At 38.1% G+C, this 18,902-nt stretch overlaps 1 protein-coding gene across 3 annotated transcripts in view; it reads left to right on the top strand.

Moving 5' to 3' along the window:
* LOC143444348 (uncharacterized) overlaps nt 1-18,902 on the top strand; it is a 36,586-nt gene that overhangs the window by 15,976 nt on the left and 1,708 nt on the right. Inside the window, exons 42-92 of one of the 3 annotated variants that reach the window (XM_076943551.1) lie at nt 24-152; nt 569-698; nt 814-978; nt 1,110-1,238; nt 1,318-1,466; nt 1,543-1,746; nt 1,924-2,089; nt 2,759-2,956; nt 3,029-3,233; nt 3,306-3,471; nt 3,590-3,736; nt 4,606-4,779; nt 4,901-5,145; nt 5,389-5,559; nt 5,738-5,834; nt 7,079-7,161; nt 7,341-7,517; nt 7,709-7,885; nt 8,062-8,238; nt 8,347-8,520; nt 8,635-8,720; nt 8,787-8,877; nt 9,129-9,314; nt 9,430-9,523; nt 9,773-9,912; nt 10,033-10,146; nt 10,273-10,456; nt 10,562-10,731; nt 10,818-10,921; nt 11,105-11,271; nt 11,550-11,723; nt 11,921-12,072; nt 12,269-12,429; nt 12,516-12,642; nt 12,759-12,932; nt 13,011-13,184; nt 13,493-13,672; nt 13,741-13,842; nt 13,972-14,149; nt 14,423-14,523; nt 14,616-14,834; nt 15,090-15,320; nt 15,556-15,787; nt 15,966-16,093; nt 16,280-16,466; nt 16,677-16,824; nt 17,177-17,368; nt 17,547-17,761; nt 18,060-18,235; nt 18,443-18,580; nt 18,647-18,803. In XM_076943551.1, the coding sequence (XP_076799666.1) occupies nt 24-152; nt 569-698; nt 814-978; nt 1,110-1,238; nt 1,318-1,466; nt 1,543-1,746; nt 1,924-2,089; nt 2,759-2,956; nt 3,029-3,233; nt 3,306-3,471; nt 3,590-3,736; nt 4,606-4,779; nt 4,901-5,145; nt 5,389-5,559; nt 5,738-5,834; nt 7,079-7,161; nt 7,341-7,517; nt 7,709-7,885; nt 8,062-8,238; nt 8,347-8,520; nt 8,635-8,720; nt 8,787-8,877; nt 9,129-9,314; nt 9,430-9,523; nt 9,773-9,912; nt 10,033-10,146; nt 10,273-10,456; nt 10,562-10,731; nt 10,818-10,921; nt 11,105-11,271; nt 11,550-11,723; nt 11,921-12,072; nt 12,269-12,429; nt 12,516-12,642; nt 12,759-12,932; nt 13,011-13,184; nt 13,493-13,672; nt 13,741-13,842; nt 13,972-14,149; nt 14,423-14,523; nt 14,616-14,834; nt 15,090-15,320; nt 15,556-15,787; nt 15,966-16,093; nt 16,280-16,466; nt 16,677-16,824; nt 17,177-17,368; nt 17,547-17,761; nt 18,060-18,235; nt 18,443-18,580; nt 18,647-18,803 (8,145 nt within the window). Of the gene's footprint in view, nt 1-23; nt 153-568; nt 699-813; nt 979-1,109; nt 1,239-1,317; nt 1,467-1,533; nt 1,747-1,923; nt 2,090-2,758; nt 2,957-3,028; nt 3,234-3,305; nt 3,472-3,589; nt 3,737-4,605; nt 4,780-4,900; nt 5,146-5,388; nt 5,560-5,737; nt 5,835-7,078; nt 7,162-7,340; nt 7,518-7,708; nt 7,886-8,061; nt 8,239-8,346; nt 8,521-8,634; nt 8,721-8,786; nt 8,878-9,128; nt 9,315-9,429; nt 9,524-9,772; nt 9,913-10,032; nt 10,147-10,272; nt 10,457-10,561; nt 10,732-10,817; nt 10,922-11,104; nt 11,272-11,549; nt 11,724-11,920; nt 12,073-12,268; nt 12,430-12,515; nt 12,643-12,758; nt 12,933-13,010; nt 13,185-13,492; nt 13,673-13,740; nt 13,843-13,971; nt 14,150-14,422; nt 14,524-14,615; nt 14,835-15,089; nt 15,321-15,555; nt 15,788-15,965; nt 16,094-16,279; nt 16,467-16,676; nt 16,825-17,060; nt 17,369-17,546; nt 17,762-18,059; nt 18,236-18,442; nt 18,581-18,646; nt 18,804-18,902 lie in introns of those variants that run through there. The other 2 variants (XM_076943550.1, XM_076943552.1) reach the window with 2 other exon arrangements.

Here is an 18,902-nt window from a genome sequence, read left to right as displayed (position 1 = left end):
GTTGATGGTGAGTGTATGTTTAGGTGAAGTTCGAAGATTTGGTGAAAAGTTTCAACATGGTTGTCAGGAGTGTACTTGCACACTTGGTGGCACAGTGGATTGCATTTGCCTGCGTCTTGGAAAAAGGAAGGAAATTAGAGATTTAACCAAGAGTAAATTTTACACCTTATTTCAGTGGTTTCCAAACATATCTTGATATGGCTCCCTAATCCCTATATTAAGGTTTAAATCATCACAGCGCCCTTATTAAAGGAAATCATACAAAACAACATCAAATCAAAACAAGCAATAAAATAGAGATTATGTTTTAAAATGAATCTGGTTGCTGTTTCACCTCTGTACAATTGTCATTCATTAATGAATGAATTGTGATATAAAACAATCCTGGAAAATGATTTCACATTTTGCCGTAAAATTGCACGCTTTTCTGAAAGAAACTAAAATTCAAAGGCAAGATTTGCGGTGCTTCTGGCAACTTGCTGTAATGCATCGTTTGGGAACCACTGCTTTAGTCTCCTTGCAATATCTGACTCCAGGTTCTTTTTCAGTAAGGATATATTTTCTATAGGCGAAAGGACTTTATATCAGTCAACCATACAAAAACTATATGAGTCAGGGCAATGGGACTACTTTGTTAACATTCACTCGGAACACATGCCTCATGCGAATGGAAGGTTAACTGCATTACCATGGCATAGGTACAATGTGTGCCGTTAAAATAGACCATAACCTCGGCTAAGGTTTTCTACAACATTACTGTTTTTTAGTTTTATTAATAAAACAGAGCATTTCATGCATCCTCTTTTGTGTTAGATACTTTTTGGCAAATGTTGAGCGTGAGCTTCAAAAGCTGTCCAGTTGCACTGTATACATACCTTATTTTGACTGGACCATTGACTCTGGTTCATTGAATGAGTCATATGTTTGGAGTGTAGCCTACTTTGGTGGAAACGGAGAGAGTGAAACAAACTGTGTTGCGTAAGTTCATTTGGATACAATAAAACCTAAGCAGCTGGATTAAATGTTTAAGTCATTGCTATTGGTTCAGTTTTTTGTTTGTAAATTTTAATTGTGAAGTAAGTAAATTAAATGTTTCATTTTATATGCAGCCACCACCCTTTTAATGGGCTGGACAGATGGCATCCTTGCATCAGACGCCAGTTCAACTCATCAATATCACTTCCTGATGCAATAAACTTCCATTTACTTCTTCGTGAACCGGATTTTGAAACGTTTAGGTAGAATGCGTGTTTTTTAGGCCCAAAATCTTCTTGGTATTTTCTGACTATGTATTTTCTATTTATGTCTTTTGTGTAGCCTGCAGTTGGAGGCAATGTCAGCATTGTTTCACTTGTGGGTTGGTGGTCACATGGCATCTCCTTTTAGTCCTTATGATCCCATATTCTTGTCTCATTGGGCATTTATGGACTACATGTGGTCAGAATGGCAAAAGCGAAATCCGATGGGTAATTTTTCTATATTAAAATGCTTTTTTTTAAATTTTTTTATCTCCAAATTATCTAAACGTTTTAGTTTCGTCAGGTTTATCAAGGTTCCCCACTGCTCAGCGGTATGTCCAGTTGAAACCATTTGATGTCACCCCTGATGATGTATTGTCATCACAGAAGCAAATGTGTGTCAACTACATTTCTCCTACACTTGGATCGCCATGCAACTCATCCATTGTTCAGCATACATTATCAATAAATTCAAATGGTTTCGACAGAAATGGATATGACAGAAATGGTTTGAATTACTTCTAGTTGAATGTTTAACTAATTCATTTAAGTGAACAAATACATTTTCTGTTTTTGCCAGAAATTTTTGACAGCAATTTTTACAATCTATGTTGCCAATACCATTGCATGCATTATTATAAGATTTAAATAATAATTATTATGAAGCTTGTATAATTCTGTGCAGGTTTTGACATTGAAGGATTTGATGGAAATGGCAGAGACAGATTTGGTCGCCGTGACGCTCGAAATATGTTTGACAATACTGGATATTCAAAGGCAGGTTACCATCGCTCAGGATTTGACTCACAAGGCTGGGATTCTTATGGGTTTAATAGGATGAATTTTAACAGGTTTCAATGTAGAATCAGAATTTATGATATGTTTGCCATCTCCGAAAACACTGATGGTTTTGCAGTTTTCTGCACATGAAAGCTTGTCAACTTGAAGGTCCAGACCAGGGTTTCTCAACTGGGAGAGAATGTCCCCTATCTGGGAGTTCTACGGGGTGAAGGGGGGGCACGAGCAGATGCCTCACTAGTGAGCTATAGTGTAGTAGTAGGGGAAAACGAGGCAAAGGGGGACACAAGTTTTTCACATTTTTATGCTTGTGCTTGCTGTGCAATATTAGCGGCGCAAAGGCTACTGCACACAAAGTCGTGAAGTAAAAAGTGAATTGCAATCAATAATCTACATTTTTCATTGATGAGCTTAGGGCCATGTATTCTGAGGATAATTGTAAGGGGGGCAAGAACCATGAAAGGTTGAGAATCACTGGTCAAGACCGTCATATACTTACATGAGTTATCCAAAACTGAGAGATCTGGTAGCACAATATAAATATAAGCATTTTTTTAAGACTTGTTAGTTTTTTTTTTGAGTTAAACAAAGTCAGGTTAATAGGCATCCACTGTATAGGTAAACATATATTTTCCCCTATGGTTGAGACATGCAGTATTTGTTGTTAAAAAATCATCAACCAAAAAAAATCTTTCACCTTTGCCTTTTTGTATGGTTTGAAGAGACGGAATTGATATTGAGGGATATGACAAAGCTGGTTATGATCAATTTGGATTTGATCGTGATGGAAAAACGCCGTTTGGATTGTTCAGAAATGGGTCATTTGCGGTAGGAGCAGATCAGGGTTATGCAGCGTCGCTCTTTGATCGCTTTGGATTCAATCGTTTTGGTTTAAATTCCTTTGGACAGGATTACAATGGGTATGTTAGCTAGTATGGATTTGGATTAATCTAAAAACGTTTGTAAAATAATGTGATTTTTGTTGCTTGCAGTAATTCAGCTTACGGTTTCAACTTGCGTGGGTATGATCAAGACAATTGCAACTATTACAGTAGAGGGCCACATTACATGCGCTTTTTCTTCTTTGCACATATGCAACTGAAGATGTTACAAAAAGATAGTTTGGAGCACATAAAACGTATTTGCTCTCCAATCACACCACTGCCTATGTGGGTTTCACAGGGATGGTTAGCCAATGTGAGTCAGTGAATATGAAGCCTTCAATTGTTTCACCATCATTGTCATTAAATTCTGATGGTTTTTATTTAGGCTGAAAGAGTGAAGTCGCTGGAACAGGCATGGGCTAGAATTCACCCCACTGATACAACATGGATGGGAAGAGAATCTTCCGTTACGGAAGATGGCCTGTGGGCCCCTGTGACTCCAGACAAGCAGTTTTGTTTTGACCTACATTGGTATAGTGGCTGTCCACTGGGTAAATTGGATAATGGCATAATTATGTCACCTTTTTATATGCAGCATTGTTTAAGAACTTTGGCTTAATTTATTTGCATTTTCTTATTTAAAATTGTTATATCATTGTATCATTCAAGGAACACCTTTAGTTGACTGTCCGGTTGACTTTTGCACAATGTCCAAATGCGCAAGTAATCCTGATGCTCAATGTCGTACGAAAAATTGTGGATCATGCTATGCGGAATTTTATGATGGTGCTTCTGGGGAAATCCATACTTGTTATGGTAACTATCTGACTGAATTCAAGCTTATTTACTTTAAGTTGGATGGCCGCTTATAATTTTAATCAGCAGTTCCCAAAAATGTGCGCTGGGACAAGTTCCAGGGTCGCCGCAGAACTTCTGTTCAAATCAAAATTTTGATGCTGCAATGCACTTCGCATTTTGCTTTCATTCGCCACATATTTGACCAGATTTAGCTACTATACAGACAAAATATTATTCAAGAATCAAAATGCAGTTCGTTTGCCATATTGTCAATAACTTCTTGGTATGGGAAAAAGTGTTCTGAGCCCAAGACCAACAGATCACATTAAATTTTAAATAAATGTTAACTAGAAATGTGCCAAGTTTAAAATAGATTCTAATAATATGCTCGAACATGGTCATTTTTTATTTTCTCGCAAGTGCGAATCTTCCAAGCAGATGCGGACCTAATTTTTTGCTTTGCAAGAAGCAATAGAACTTTTACCAAAATGTTCAATTTTTCAGTTGTTTGAATAACTGTAAAATGCTGAAATGGTTACAAGAAAGTTTCATGATATTATACAAGTGTAGAATAGATTTATTGCTATTTGATGAGATAAGTTTAAGTATGATTCTCTTGCTTGCTTGATAGATATTTATTAAGTGCAGGTGGTAAAGTTGGATTCGCATGAAAATCAAATTTTAGTTTCAATATTTATATTCCTATAAAACCGAATCTTTTTCTGTTTCCCATATCTAATGGGGTAATGTAAATTATTCATTTTGTTGCTGTATCCTCCTGTTTTATGTTCCTTCTAAAATTTTCCTTCATCAGCGTGCCACAAAAGCTTCAAATTGTTTTAAAAGACGCTGCGCTAAAATTACTAACTAATAAAGTTCTCTTTCAGGGTGCATTGATAACTCAGGAAGAGTTCATTCTGAGACTTCAACGTGGCAGGAAAACTGTACATCGTGTATTTGTCAAGGCGGCATGATATCATGTACTCCTGTTATGTGCCTTTCAACCTCCTCTTGCACTCATCCTGCCAAGTTACCTGGACAGTGCTGTGAATCTTGTGAAGGTTGGTCAGCGGAATTAAGACTATACCTTGTCAATACCATAGTTGCTTTGAATTGTGACATGTAATTTGGATGCTATAACATAGATAGATTTAACAAACATCTTGGATTGTTTATTTTTAGCATGTTCATATGAAGGCAAGGTATATCGAAATGGAGAACAGATGCAAGGCAACCGGTGTGAAACATGCCAGTGCCACATGGGCTCTGTTGTTTGTCATGCAGTTACCACAAGCTGTCCACGCCTAGCATGCACAAATCCAGTCAGGCGACCAGGTGAATGCTGTCCATCATGTCCAATCGGTTGTGAAGGTCACTCAGAAGGCGATGCGTGGAGCATGGGGCCTTGTCGCACTTGCCGCTGTATTGTAAGATTCCCTATATTTGTTTTAATTTAATCATATAAAGTGAAAGATATCTAGGAATTAAAAACATTGCTATCATAACTGTAAGGCACAGTTTCAACAGCAGATATAATTGACAAGGAAACAAAATGGTGCACTAGGCTAGTATAATTCTGATATCTCGTGCAATAGCTCTTGGCAACTGGTCTTACTACATAATGGCAAACAGATTTTGTAATTTGATTTATTATTTCATTTATTGCATAGGGGAAAGAAATGCGCTGTGAAGAAAATCTTTGTCCTGCAGTTGAGTGCAATCATCCTTACAAACCAGAAACATCATGTTGTCCACAATGTAGAGACTGTAAATTCCAAGGACGAATATTTTTGAATGGAGAGAGCTTTAGAAGAGATGTCTGCACTCAATGCACCTGCAGTGTGAGTAAACAAATCAAGTAAAATCCATGTTATACTAATTCTAACTTAGTAAATTTTGTGTGAAATTATTGAAATTATACTTTATTATAGGTTATGGTTGTCGTTACCTTTTGGTGATATCTCCTTTTTTCATGTTTAATGTCATATCGTGAAACATGTAGCTGATTGTTTGTTTTAGCATGGGAATGTCAACTGCGTTGTACAACAGTGTTCACCTCTACAGTGTGTTAACCAAGTTACTCCACCAGATAGCTGTTGCCCAGTGTGTGTTCCAGGTAGAATATCTTGAGACCACTTCATTGATTGCCATTCTTTTTGATATTTTCATGAATTAAATTATTGACATTTAAAAGTGTTACTTTTTATTGGCCAATCATGACAAACCTTAGCAACCTGTTTCCATTGTTAACTTCAGATCACTTAGAATATATACAGTGAAAACTTGTTAACTCAACTTTGTTTGACTCAAAACTTTGGATAAGTCAGACTTTGTATAACTGAAAATTAATTTGATTGGTCTCTCTAGTTTCAAGGTAACAAGTTTTCACTGTAATATGTTTAATTGTACATTGCTTAATGTTTACTAATATTGCATGCTAACCTTGCAAGGTCCGTTGAAATGAGCTTACTACAAATTACCACTTGTTATCAATTCAGAAAATGGCCACGCATGTAATTAGAAAATGTTATGGTATCGCTATAGCAAATTCAAGCTATGATTTGGTCTCTTTTTAAATTGTTTAATACGACTTGCATGCAAACTACAAGTGGCCTGATGTCCAAAGCCAGGTATAGCCTTGAAACCATGTAACAGTTAATATGTACCGGTAATATTTTTTATTTGTTTGAAATCAGAATCTTTCCTTGTTAGAGTGGTAAACAAAAATAAAGTGTAGGATAGATTGGTTATAGCATCTGATATGTCTGTTATATGCAAACCTACAACTTCCCACAAACTTGGTTTGGTTAAACCATTTGTAGCGCCGTGTATGCTTTCAAAATAGGTTTTAATTACGTGGAATTCCTGTGATCTTAAATCTGGGTTTATTGCACTCATTTTATTTTGTATAGAATTCAAACATTTATTGAAGTGTATAGCCAAAGTGCAAACTGCGTGAAAAGCTAGTTACCAAAGGTATGTTGCTAAATCTTATTTTTGATACTGTTAGGTAAAATATAAAAGAGTGTATAACGATTAGATGGTGGAAAGTGTTTTTCGTCATTATTTATCATTTGAACCTTATCACTTTTATGGAAGTTTTGTTTGTGAGACTTGAAATATACTAACGACAACTTGGTGACTGAAGTTTTTGGGGTCCATGACTGAACATTAAATTACTCTTTCTTCACTTATACATTTCTAAATTTCCAAGTCATCATTTAATCTTTGCATGATGCACATACTGCACGCCATTGCTTTGCATGACCTTTAAGTGTTTGTTTCTTAATAGCCATGTTTAATTTTCATGCTAAACGTGGAGGACATGTAAGCTATTGAGTAGGATGTTTTATAAAACAGGTTGTGAATACGATGGTCAGACATACAGAAATGGTGATACATTCAGACCACCTCGTACTCCATGCCAAGAATGTGTATGCCAGGTAAAATAAAATGAAGATTGAATGCCACAATTAAAATAGTTTCATCAACATTTTATCAACTGCATACTAGTTTCCCATGTAGTTGTTTTTTGTGTTCATTGTGGTTTTGTAAACTTAAAATTTTTTTTCTAACCATTTCTGTTAAGCAAATCGGCTAACTGATAAATTTATGTTTGCAGAATAATCAGGTCGAGTGTCATGGTAGAGCTTGTCAGGCACTTAGCACGTGTCCAAGGCCAGTAATGACTGGTGGCAGTTGCTGCCCCACCTGTACCAATTGCCATTATGGAGATCGTGTGTATCGTAATCGTCAAGTCTGGACGTCAGAAAATGGCTGTGAAAGATGTAGATGCGAGGTCTGTAACCAAACAAAGAGATAAAGCTTGTACTTTTAAGTTACTATTGCCGCATTTTGTATATTGTGGACTTTATAGACTATATTTGTCTTAATTCACTTGATTATTATGACTCTGTTAACTCTCCAACTTTGTGTTATATTTTTTAGTCCGTGCTAAAACATTTGTTAACATGCAAGTTTTACATTTAGAATGGAAACATCAACTGCGTCAGTATAAATCCTTGCATGCGACAATGTTCTCATGGTGTGACAGTCAGAGGTCAATGTTGCAAGGAATGTCTTCGATGCTCGTTCAATTCCCGAATGTACAAAGATGGTGAAGTATTTAGTGCTCAAAACAACCCTTGCCAGCGTTGCACTTGTAATGTGAGTTAGCTTGTATTTGATAGGGCCTTGAGATGATATGTATCTGATGTGTTGTGGAAGCCTGACAGGTTATAGTCAGGCAAATATTTCTGCCCTTGTCAGGCCACATACTTCAATTCAATCAAACAAATCAATCAATTCAGTTTCTTACCATGCAAAATTTTACTGCTTTGCAGCGCGGAAATGTCACTTGTGAAATACTATCATGCCCAACACTACAGTGCTCATCACAACGCACACTAGTGGGCGAGTGTTGTCCATCGTGTGAAGCATGTCGATATGGATCGGAGAGTCATGAACATGGGTCAAGTTGGAGATTAAATACCGATGCTTGTACCATTTGCACATGCCAGGTATTGTTTAAAAAAAGTGATCATTCTGGGGGTGTTTGTTTTTTTGTGTCATGCAGTGTCGTTTATGCCAATTCTGTTTCACAACTGTCTTTATTTCTCCTTCACTAGGAGGGAAGGATTGTATGCTCAGTTGAAGACTGTGATGAGATGAATTGTAAAAATCCCATTACTTTGCCAAATACCTGTTGTCCCTCTTGCTCAGGGTGTGCATATCAAGGTGTTACATATAACGATGGTGACATGGTAGAATCACTTGACACTTGCCAGAGTTGTACTTGCCAGGTATACTTCAGCTGTGATATATAAAACGTGATATCTTGAAATAACTATAATAGCTGTTTGGTTTTCCTTTATACATTGTAATGAAATTGCAGTTGTATTCATTTTTTCATGCAGAATGGCAACGTGGTCTGTAGCCAACGTGAATGTGAAGAACTTCAATGTTTGTCTCAAGTTACGATTTCTGGTGAATGCTGCCCAAGGTAACTTACTTAAAACTTGTCTAACTTTGTACCGCTGCTACACATAATATGTTTTCTATTTTGTAGCTGTTCATCATGCACATATCAACGAGAAATTTATAGCGAAGGTTCCACATTTATAAGTTCACGAAACCCTTGTTTAGAATGCCTTTGTGAGGTGATTATTTACAATTTGTATACGAAAATCTTATGTGATATTATTAGACTTCTCTGATATAAATTTTGTTATCCATGTCATCTTGTCATACTTTATCTATAATACTACATTGTGTTGTAGTTTATTCTGCACATATGAAACCCAAAATGGAATTTTTTTTCTGACTTTCATGACATCATTTTTTCACCAGTACTTGACAATAAATGTTAAATGTTGTTCTAATGATTTTCTTGTCATACTCATAACTTCAGTCTGGTGAAACAACTTGTCGTCGCATTGATCAAGAATGCCCTGAATTAGAGTGTTCACATCCTGGGAGAGAATATGGTAGCTGTTGTCCCGCATGTGATAACTGTGAGTATGAACGAAGAAATTACAGAAATGGAGCAACTTTTACACCACCAGGAGCATCACCTTGTTTCGTCTGTTCATGTGTGGTAAGTAGAATTTGATACAATGTTGGATCTTATTATTATGGCTTTGTTGGTTACTGTCAACTTACGTAGCACTCATTTGTTAATGTTCAAGTTTCAAAGAAATATTTTGTCTTAGAACGGCATTGTCACTTGTGAAACTGATGAATGTGAAGGGATCGCTTGCCAGAATCCAGTTCAGTCACCTGAGCGTTGTTGTCCTGTTTGTGAAGGTAAAGGATTATCCAAAATGGTGAATTGTAAACAGTTCCTTTTTATTGTACTCAGCTAACAACACGTTACAACTTGCAACTCATGTGTAACTTTTTACTGTCACTTTTTTGTGCTGCAGAATTGTAATATTTTTAATATTTGGATTTTCCACTTAGCTTACACATATTTATATCTGCCATCTTGCTATGTTGGAAGCTGATTGCTTACTCAGTTGTAAAAAAATTGTTTACGGTTTGCTGAAAATGCAGTTTGTGAATTTGGAAATGTTACTTATTCATCTGGGGATTCGTGGTCTGCTGACCTGTGCACTAGTTGTACATGTGAAACAGGCAGAATAGAGTGCCAGTTGAATGAATGCGAGATGACAACATGCTCCCATCCAGCAATGGTAAGTTATCCATGAACATTTATATACTTTAAACATTTCGTTGTTGATGGTCGCAGTGTTTAGCTTTGATTGATGTTTATGCGGTATGGTCGTAACTTGTGTGGTATTGCCCCTTTTCAGCTTTCTGGAACATGTTGTCCGAAATGTGAAATGTGTATGATGGACAACCGGGTATTTTCTAACGGACAAAGTTTTGATCATCCAACAGCTCATTGTCAAGTCTGTCAATGCGAGGTATCTGATTAATTGTTTTTAAATATTTAGCTGTTTTGGAGAAGTCACACTTCTACCTAAAAATATTCTCAGTCTGCAAACATATTTCCCTACACAGTATGAAACTAACTGACTACGTTTTTCCAGTTTGGCAACATTCATTGTGAAACATCTCGTTGTCCACCTCTTACGTGCAGCAACTCAGTTATGAAAAGAGACTCTTGTTGTCCAATCTGCCCTACTTCATGTATTGTGGATGAAACCGTTTCTATTGAAGATGGAGCAAAAATTGCACAACCAGATGATCCTTGCCAGCTTTGCACATGCAGAAGTAACTTAATTTGACTTAATAAAATTGGATGTGGATTTAAAAGTAGAATACCAGATATGTTAAGTTGCTTTTAAGAAAGGTTATTCCATATTAATTACTTAACAGGAGGAACACTCCAGTGTGAGAGGGCATGTGAAAGTCCCAGTTGTTCTCATCCAATAAGTGGTGAATGCTGTCGTAACAATTGTGATGGATGCTACTATAATGGAAAAGAATATTACAATGGTGAAGTTTTTACTCACCACCGTGATAACTGCAGGAAGTGCACATGTAGAGTGAGTGACATGTCACTGGTAGTGCTTATAACTTACCTACAGGGCTAAGACTTATAAAGACCTGTTTTTATGTTGTATTGTTTTAGAATGGAAATGTAAGGTGCAAATATCAGCAATGTCCTGCTTTAGAATGTGCTAATCCCGATAATGTTGAAGGAGCTTGTTGTCCCGTCTGTCCGGCAGCATTAACGTAAGTGTTTAGTTTCATGGAAATTTTGTAATTTTCAAATTACTTACAAACAAAGCAATTATTTATTCTGTCTAATTAAATATAACGGTGGTTTTTTATTGCAATATAGCAATTAAATAACTTGCTTTATGTACCTGACACAAAAAATAATGTCAAGTCAAAACATTTTTTATTATTACTCAGTGCTGGTTGTGAACATGATGGTCGTGTAGTTGGAGAAGGTGAACAATTCAGAGATGATTGCAAGATCTGCCAATGTCGTGATGGTTTAGTATCATGTAAGCAAAAACGCTGTCCACTTGCCACATGTAGTCATCCAACTATTCGAGATTGCTGTAGATATTGTGGAGGTAAGAATTTTTCTCAAGACTTCATAGAATATCCCCGAATTTACTTTCCAACTAAGACCTTGGTTTTGTTATTTTATTTGTATATTTCTTGTTAATAATAATTACTTCGCCATTTATTATTACTGTAACTTTGTATTTGTGTAATGATTTATCATTTTTAAAATAACTATACTTTTTTTTGATATAGCTGTACTTTTAATAATATCCTTTTGTTTTTTAATTAATTATTTAAGTTGGATGTATTCTAATAACTTACCTTTGAAAAATTTTAAAACTAGGATGCAAAATGTCTGGCATTGATTATCAGAATGGCGACGTCGTTCCAAATGGGTCTGAAAATGAGTGTGAAATATGTCGATGTATGTCCGGAGATATAGTTTGTGCCAGGCGTTCATGCCCAGACTTATCGTGTTCCCATCCTGCCCCAGATGGATGTTGCTCATCATGCAAAGGTAAAATCATTATCTGTCGTTTAACCTCTATTGGAGTTTGCACTATACTGTATATTTTTCTGTTTTGTTGCTAGTGTAGTAGTGTTGCATAATTCCAGCATTACTGAGCATGTTTAAAGCATTTACTATGATATTGTTTATAGCGTAAAGGTTTGTACATACATTAAACTCTAAGCGTTGTTTATCTGCAATGACAGGTTGCTTGTATGGCGAAACAATGTACAATAATGGTGAAAGATTTGAATCAGCTGATAATTCTTGCAATGAGTGTACCTGTAGGAAAGGAAATGTTGTATGTGAAAGGAAAGGTTGTGGCGATCCTGAATGCACTCATCCTGTGCTATCTCACGTTAGTTCAAATCGATTGCACTTGGCTATTTAGTAATAAGATTGAAGACGCTTGCTCAATAACTCTTACATAGCCATTTTATACAGTTTCGTGCTTTCTTAATGCAAAAATATTTTAGTTTAGTTATTTGAAATATTATTATTATTATTATTATTATTATTATTATTATTGTATTGTGGTGGTGTGTTTAATATAGAACTCATGCTGTCCACTTTGCGGCGGTGATTGTTCACTCGGGGATGACTTGTACACCGATGGGTCTACTTTTATCGATTCAGATAACCAGTGTCGTTCATGCACTTGTGAAAAGGGATCAATCGTTTGTCAAGCCAAAAGTTGTACCAAAGTTAACTGCAGGTAGATTTGTTTTTATATTTCGGTAGTATCTTGGCTGAAAATAAATTTTTGTGAGAATTAAGTTTGATATTTTATCGCCCTCTTAGAAATCCCACTGCGGGAGCCTGTAACTGTCCGGTTTGTGAAGGATGCAGTTACTTGGGAGAATTTTACAACAATCACGCCAAATTTACCAACCCAGAGGACGAAAGATGTTCAGAATGCTACTGCCAGGTATTTTATCTCTTACATAAGCTGAGCCTAACCAAGCTGGTCGTTTACGTGTGGGTGAGGTAGTTAGGTTTACATAAATAACTTGCCTAACAATTTAAGGGGGTGGCATTTTATAGGATGGCAATGTAAACTGTGGACGTAATCACTGTCAATCATCATCTTGCACGCATCCAACGCTCGACACTTGCGGCTGCCCGGAATGTGAAAATTGCAAATATGACGGGGACACTTATGAAAATGGGGAGGAATTTTCGGACGTGGAAGACACTTGCAACAGCTGTATGTGCGAGGTCAGTAGTATTACAGCGCATAGATTTGCAAAATCATTTTCCTTTCGCAACTCTTACACTTTTGTGTCATTGCTTTAGGATGGCAACGTCGTTTGCCATAGCAGAGTATGCGGAGAGGTGGATTGCGTGAATCCCAGTATAGACAGATGTGGATGCCCTGTGTGCTTTAACTGCAACTACCTTGGCGTTGAGTACGAAAATAACGAAAACTTGGTTGATACTATGAACAAATGCAACCAATGCGTATGCAGAGTAAGTGAAACCTACAACGTGTTAAATTTTTTACTGAAAGACTGCAATTTTTGGGGTCTTGCTTTATGAAGCCAGTATTATGTCCATTTGACATTTTTTTACAGTAATATCTAATTTTTATCCTTGTCTCTGGGGGCAAAAAATAATTGCTTACCACAATAGAAGGATAAAATAAAACTCCACGAACAAACACAGATGGTTTAAAACGTGTAAGATTTATAAGTTAACTTGACAGATATGAATGATGATTAGCACGGCCACTAAACCCAACACATAAACTAAAAACATTTTTTTCTAATCATCATCAGTTGGGAACAGTGCAGTGTGCTCCATTGGCTTGCATGCCAGTAAGATGCTCCAACCCCGTAACCTCGTACGGTGAATGTTGCCCCAAATGCATTGGCACTTGTTTTGTGGAAGGTGAAGTGTTCGAAAACGGCGCCAACTTTGTTCTGCCATCGGATTCATGTTCTACGTGTACCTGCAACGTAAGTTAAAGATAAGCTCAGACCGATAGAATTTCATTCGTGGATTAATGTTTTCGTTATTTTTTTAGTCTGGTGAGGTTCGGTGCGTTAAACAGAGATGCGAAAGATCTTGTTCACATCCACGCACCCTGACGCAGTGTTGCCCTGACTGCACTGCTTGCAGCTATCAGGTAAAGATGTTGGAATTTCATCGGAGTTTATGTGTCGCAGTCGTAATGGCGTTAGTCTATGTCGAAAAATGATCAAGAATTTCACAGTAAGTAGGCGAGGCGAAATATTGACGGAATTGACATGCGCAGGGTCGTGTTTATGAAGAAGGCCAACTTTTCACGTCACACAACAATCCATGCAGAAAATGTTCGTGTTATCGCGGTAACGTCTTATGTCAGGATCAGCGGTGCCCTCGACCCGAATGCGCCAGTCCACGCGTTCCCGTAGGAAAATGCTGCCCCGAATGCCCTGAAGAACTGAGCAATGGTAGTTAGAACTGTGATAGTTTTGCTTATTGCAATCAGTTTTCTTTGACATTAGTAGGGAAACGTGTTAACAGTTTCTTCGTGTCGATTAACTATAATAACCAATCACACTCCCCCATTTCAGCTTTAGTTTAATTTTAATATGGTTTGTGAAATAAATATACCATTAATAAATGAAGATTATTTCAAAGTTAACATTATTGAACCAGACTGTCAATTAAACTCAATAACTGGCACTATTGAATTCGAGCAAAAGGCGTTGCGATTCTTACAGGTTGCTTTGAACAAGGCCGTTTGTACGAAGCCGGGTCTCGATGGTTACGGAGAACGCCAACATTCTGCAGTGAATGCTCTTGCGACGATACCGGTGACGTGGTACGTCTCAGACAAAATTTTATCGGTTTCATTTTTCCCAGATATATTAGCTATTGTTGAATGCTTCCATTAACGAGCTCGCTTCCATGCAGACTTGCATAGCGGTGAGATGTTCGGCCGAATGTTCGAATCCGGTACCGATTTTGAATCGATGTTGCCCGGTGTGCGAGTCCTGTTTCTACGCCAATCGCACCTACGACAACGGCGCTGTGTTTCAACCCAACAACTGCCAACAGTGCGTTTGTACCGGGGGCAACGTGAGGTGCGTTGCCAAGGCATGCGCGCCTCTCTCCTGTACAGCCAGGCAACAGGTTATTACTTAATTTTTGTATTCTTTTTAAGACTAATTGCTCTGTATTTTCTAAGGCAATTGGTTTAGATTCCTTATGTGTTTTACATGTCTTCCATGTCTTTTTCTTGCTAAATCAGTACATTTTTGTTGTTGACAAATTCAACCAGCAATTACTACCTAACGGTATCGCTTTGTACATTGCGTCACCATATCAAAGGAGTTTAAGTAATTCAAAGCATAAGGTTTGGAATTTAGTATCTTCCGTTTTACCTAGGTTCGTGTCGGCAATAACTGCTGTCCACAATGCGTCAGTTGTTCAGCTGAAAATCAGCAGCATGCCGATGGAGATACTTGGACTTTGCCGAACGATGTCTGCACATCGTGTCAGTGTCAAAATGGCGTAATTACTTGCAGCAAAACCAGATGTTTACCTGCATGTCAGCTTATGGACCATGTACCTGGAGAATGTTGCCCTGTGTGTCGTGGGTGCTCGTTTGGAAGTAAGGTGCGTGGCATTGGATGAATACTTGTAATAGCTTGTAATGCTTTTGCTTCTTTAAGCCTTTTTCTCTTAAGGTTGAATGAGGAAATTTTATTTCTGAAGCGTTATTGTATAAAAGAACCGCAGTCTTATTAGTTGAAATTTGCAATAAAAGAAACTACAACGTGTTCATTGCTTACAAAGGCGTTGGAACATAGTAACTTTCGCTTTATCTTTTGTATGAAAATTTTCCGTTTAGGCGTATTCAATTGGGGATACATTTGAGCCTAACCCGATGGACCCGTGCGAAGTATGCAAATGCACGGCAGCTGCAAACGGCTCGCCTTCTCTCTCCTGCCACCATGTGTTATGTCCATCCATGGCGGACTGTCCTCGTTCATGCATTCGCCAGCCCGAGCCTGGCACCTGCTGCCCCACTTGTACCAACAGACCTGAGTGTTCGTACGGAAATTGTCTTCCAGCAATTCACGGTTGGTCTTATCAAGAAATAGCATAATTTTACCTGTAGTGCGAATAGCCGCAGTAAGCAACGCAGACCAAAAAGTGTCCACCTAGCTGTGGTCGTTGTAGCAAAGTTTTGGCAAACTCTTTAATGCATGCTTGTGTACTAATATTGTTGAAGCGACTACAATTTACCCTTTCTCGCAGGCCAACAAATTCACCCTTTCGATGACCCTTGTTATTCTTGCGTTTGTAACAGTAATGACACATGGGTATGTGCTCACATGAACTGTCCGAAGTTGGACTGCCCACAACCAAGACATTACACACCAAAGGTAATTAAGACCGAAACGTGAATTTTTAATGTTTTTTATTTTTAATATAGGTCCTATATTGAACACCAAGAAAAGAGTAGCAAAGCTAATTCGGTTAACATGTATTACTCATTTGTTACTGTGCTAGTGGTTTGTTTTCATATACGGTAGTTCAATTCTCTTGATTGTCAACACTGACATTTACAGGGTTCATGCTGTCCCATATGTGATGCATGTCACTTGCCAATGGAGAATCGTGATGTTGCCAACGGCTACGTATGGAAGATCGATGAATGCCGAACATGTCGCTGCGACCATGGATCAATCATTTGCCTGGGGCACGATTGTCAAATGGTGACTTGTGACCCGCCCATGATAAAATACAAACAACCAGGTTAGCTCATGCTGCGTCAACATGTTGTATGCAAAACCGAATATCGATTTGAAGATTGATTTGTATATTTTTTAATTTTTTATTGTTAATTGCATGGTAGGACTGGAAACGTACTATCTGGTTTATGGATAGCAGTAGACTTATCATTGATTGTATATAAAACCAGATCTTTTAAGCATTATTCTTATATGGCCTTCGTCGTACTGTTAGGCAAATGCTGTGAGGAATGTGTAAATCCGAGAGCGGGATGTGTGTATGAAGGCCACTCCATAGGTCCACAACAGAGGTGGTTAGTTGATAAATGCACAACATGCCATTGCTTTGCTGGTAAAGTAAACTGCGTCACCCAGAGATGCAGGTACTTGCGTTGTAACCAATGTATGTTACTTACATTGTATGTTTGTATGTTACTGGTCGGAGCGTGCTTCGAACCGTTGCTATTGTTGTAACGTTGCATAGATACTAAAATGGGGGCTAGTACAGTTAAAGGATGAAAATGCATAATTTTTATTAAACATAATTGCTTAAGGTTCGTGTGTTGAAATTACTATTCAAATTTTGCTGGAATTATTCTATGGTAATTTCAATGAAAAGGTTGTCAGACGACTTCGTAATAGCCGACCCGTAGATCCCTGTTGTGGTGGATGAAAGTAAATTCTGTTTGATGGAACAGTAAGTATCATCTGACTGTACATGACGTTGATATTTAGAATGCCGATGTGTAATTCTGACGAGGTGGCCACCGTCATACCGGGCGAATGCTGTTCTCGATGTGTGGAGCAGCCTGGCAATTGCATGGCGTTCGGCGACCCCCATTACAGAACTTTTGACGGAAGAATGGTTCATTTCCAGGGTACCTGTCGATACCTAATGACGTCAGATTGCATGAAAGGGCACTTCAGGTAACGTCAAATGGCGTCATACCTCATATCTAATTGCTCCGTGTGTACTGTAGATCCTGTGCTAGAAAGATCAAGGAAGGATAGCGCGGTCTTGTTACTTCCTGTCGTCGCCATGTGTGCATAACGGCTTAAAAACACAACCTTTTCCATTCCATTTTCTATTTGTTTTTAATTACAGGATTGAAGTTGAAAACAGCAACCGCGGTGGGTCGTACGGTGCCGTGACCTGGACGGATAAAGTTTTTATTACGATCGCGTCTCATAAAGTCGTATTAAACAGCGAATACAACGTGTCCATCAATGGAACTGACATACGACAGCTGCCCATACTGATTCCACCGCACTTGTTCATAGGAAAATCGGGGAATCAGATCTTACTAAACTCTCACATTGGTAACTCCTGAGTCATTCTAAATTATTTTTGTCATCTTCTGACCTATATATGTCCAATAAAACACCTTTCTGAAGCATTTCGAAGTTAAAGCGAGCTGCAGGTGCTAAAACAAGTTGCTCTTAAATCAAAGAAGAGCTATAATAAGTATACCATATAACTGCCTGACCATTAATTATATTATTGAAAAACTCTTTGTCAACACTTTATTCTCACTTTAAAGTTCTTCTATTTGGCAATGAGTCGCTCGCCTTTGGAAGTAGGTGTAACTACTCCAATAGTAATAAGTCGTTTTTGCAGGGGTACAGGTGTTGTGGAATGCGGCACAGCGACATCTCGAAGTTTTTGTCCCGGGTACGTACAAACGGCGGACTTGTGGTTTGTGCGGAAACTTTAATAATTACCCACAGGACGATCTCCGCTTGCGGAATGCTAGAATGACGAGCAGTGAAGTTGTGTTTGGAAATAATTGGAAGGTAACAAAGGACTTTAACGTAGCTGATCGCTGGCTGCTGCAGTTGGCACGTACAGATTATGCTGGAATTTAATATTAACATTGGAATGGTTGGAATAGTCAAGATTTTACACTGGCCATGAACATGAAAACGATAAAATCAGATAAATCGCTACACTCGGCCTTCAGAATGAAAAGTGGCTACAAAATTTATCCATGTACATTGCAGATTGCTGGCCGTAACATCCCAGCATGCCCTGATGTGGAAGACGTAGATCCTTGCGAGTCACTCACTTACGCGCAAAGAAAGCGAGTTAATAACGCGTGCAAAGTGATCAGATCAGAGCTCTTTTCCGCTTGTCATCAAGTGAGTTCCTTGTTTTATACGTATCGCATGGGAAAAAGTTACACACTACATTAACGTATTGTTTAGGTCGTTAATCCCGAGATGTACTTTTCGGCTTGTCTCCATGATGTGTGCGCGTGTGGTGACAATAACCGCTTCTGCTTGTGTGACGCCCTTGAAGCGTACGCCGCCCAATGCAGAAGATCGGGTGTAGTTGTAAGATGGAGATCACCTACTCTGTGTGGTATGTCAATTTCACGCGGTTTCTCAAGTGCCTTATAATCTAATTTAATTATGACCGGCAAAATGTTGGAAGCTGTGTAGACTAATTTGAGATTACTAT

Source organism: Clavelina lepadiformis, chromosome 1 (assembly GCF_947623445.1).
Source record: "Clavelina lepadiformis chromosome 1, kaClaLepa1.1, whole genome shotgun sequence".
Lineage (NCBI taxonomy): Eukaryota > Metazoa > Chordata > Ascidiacea > Aplousobranchia > Clavelinidae > Clavelina > Clavelina lepadiformis.
Note: the sequence above shows the minus strand (reverse complement) of the source record. Positions and strands in the feature narration are given on the sequence as shown.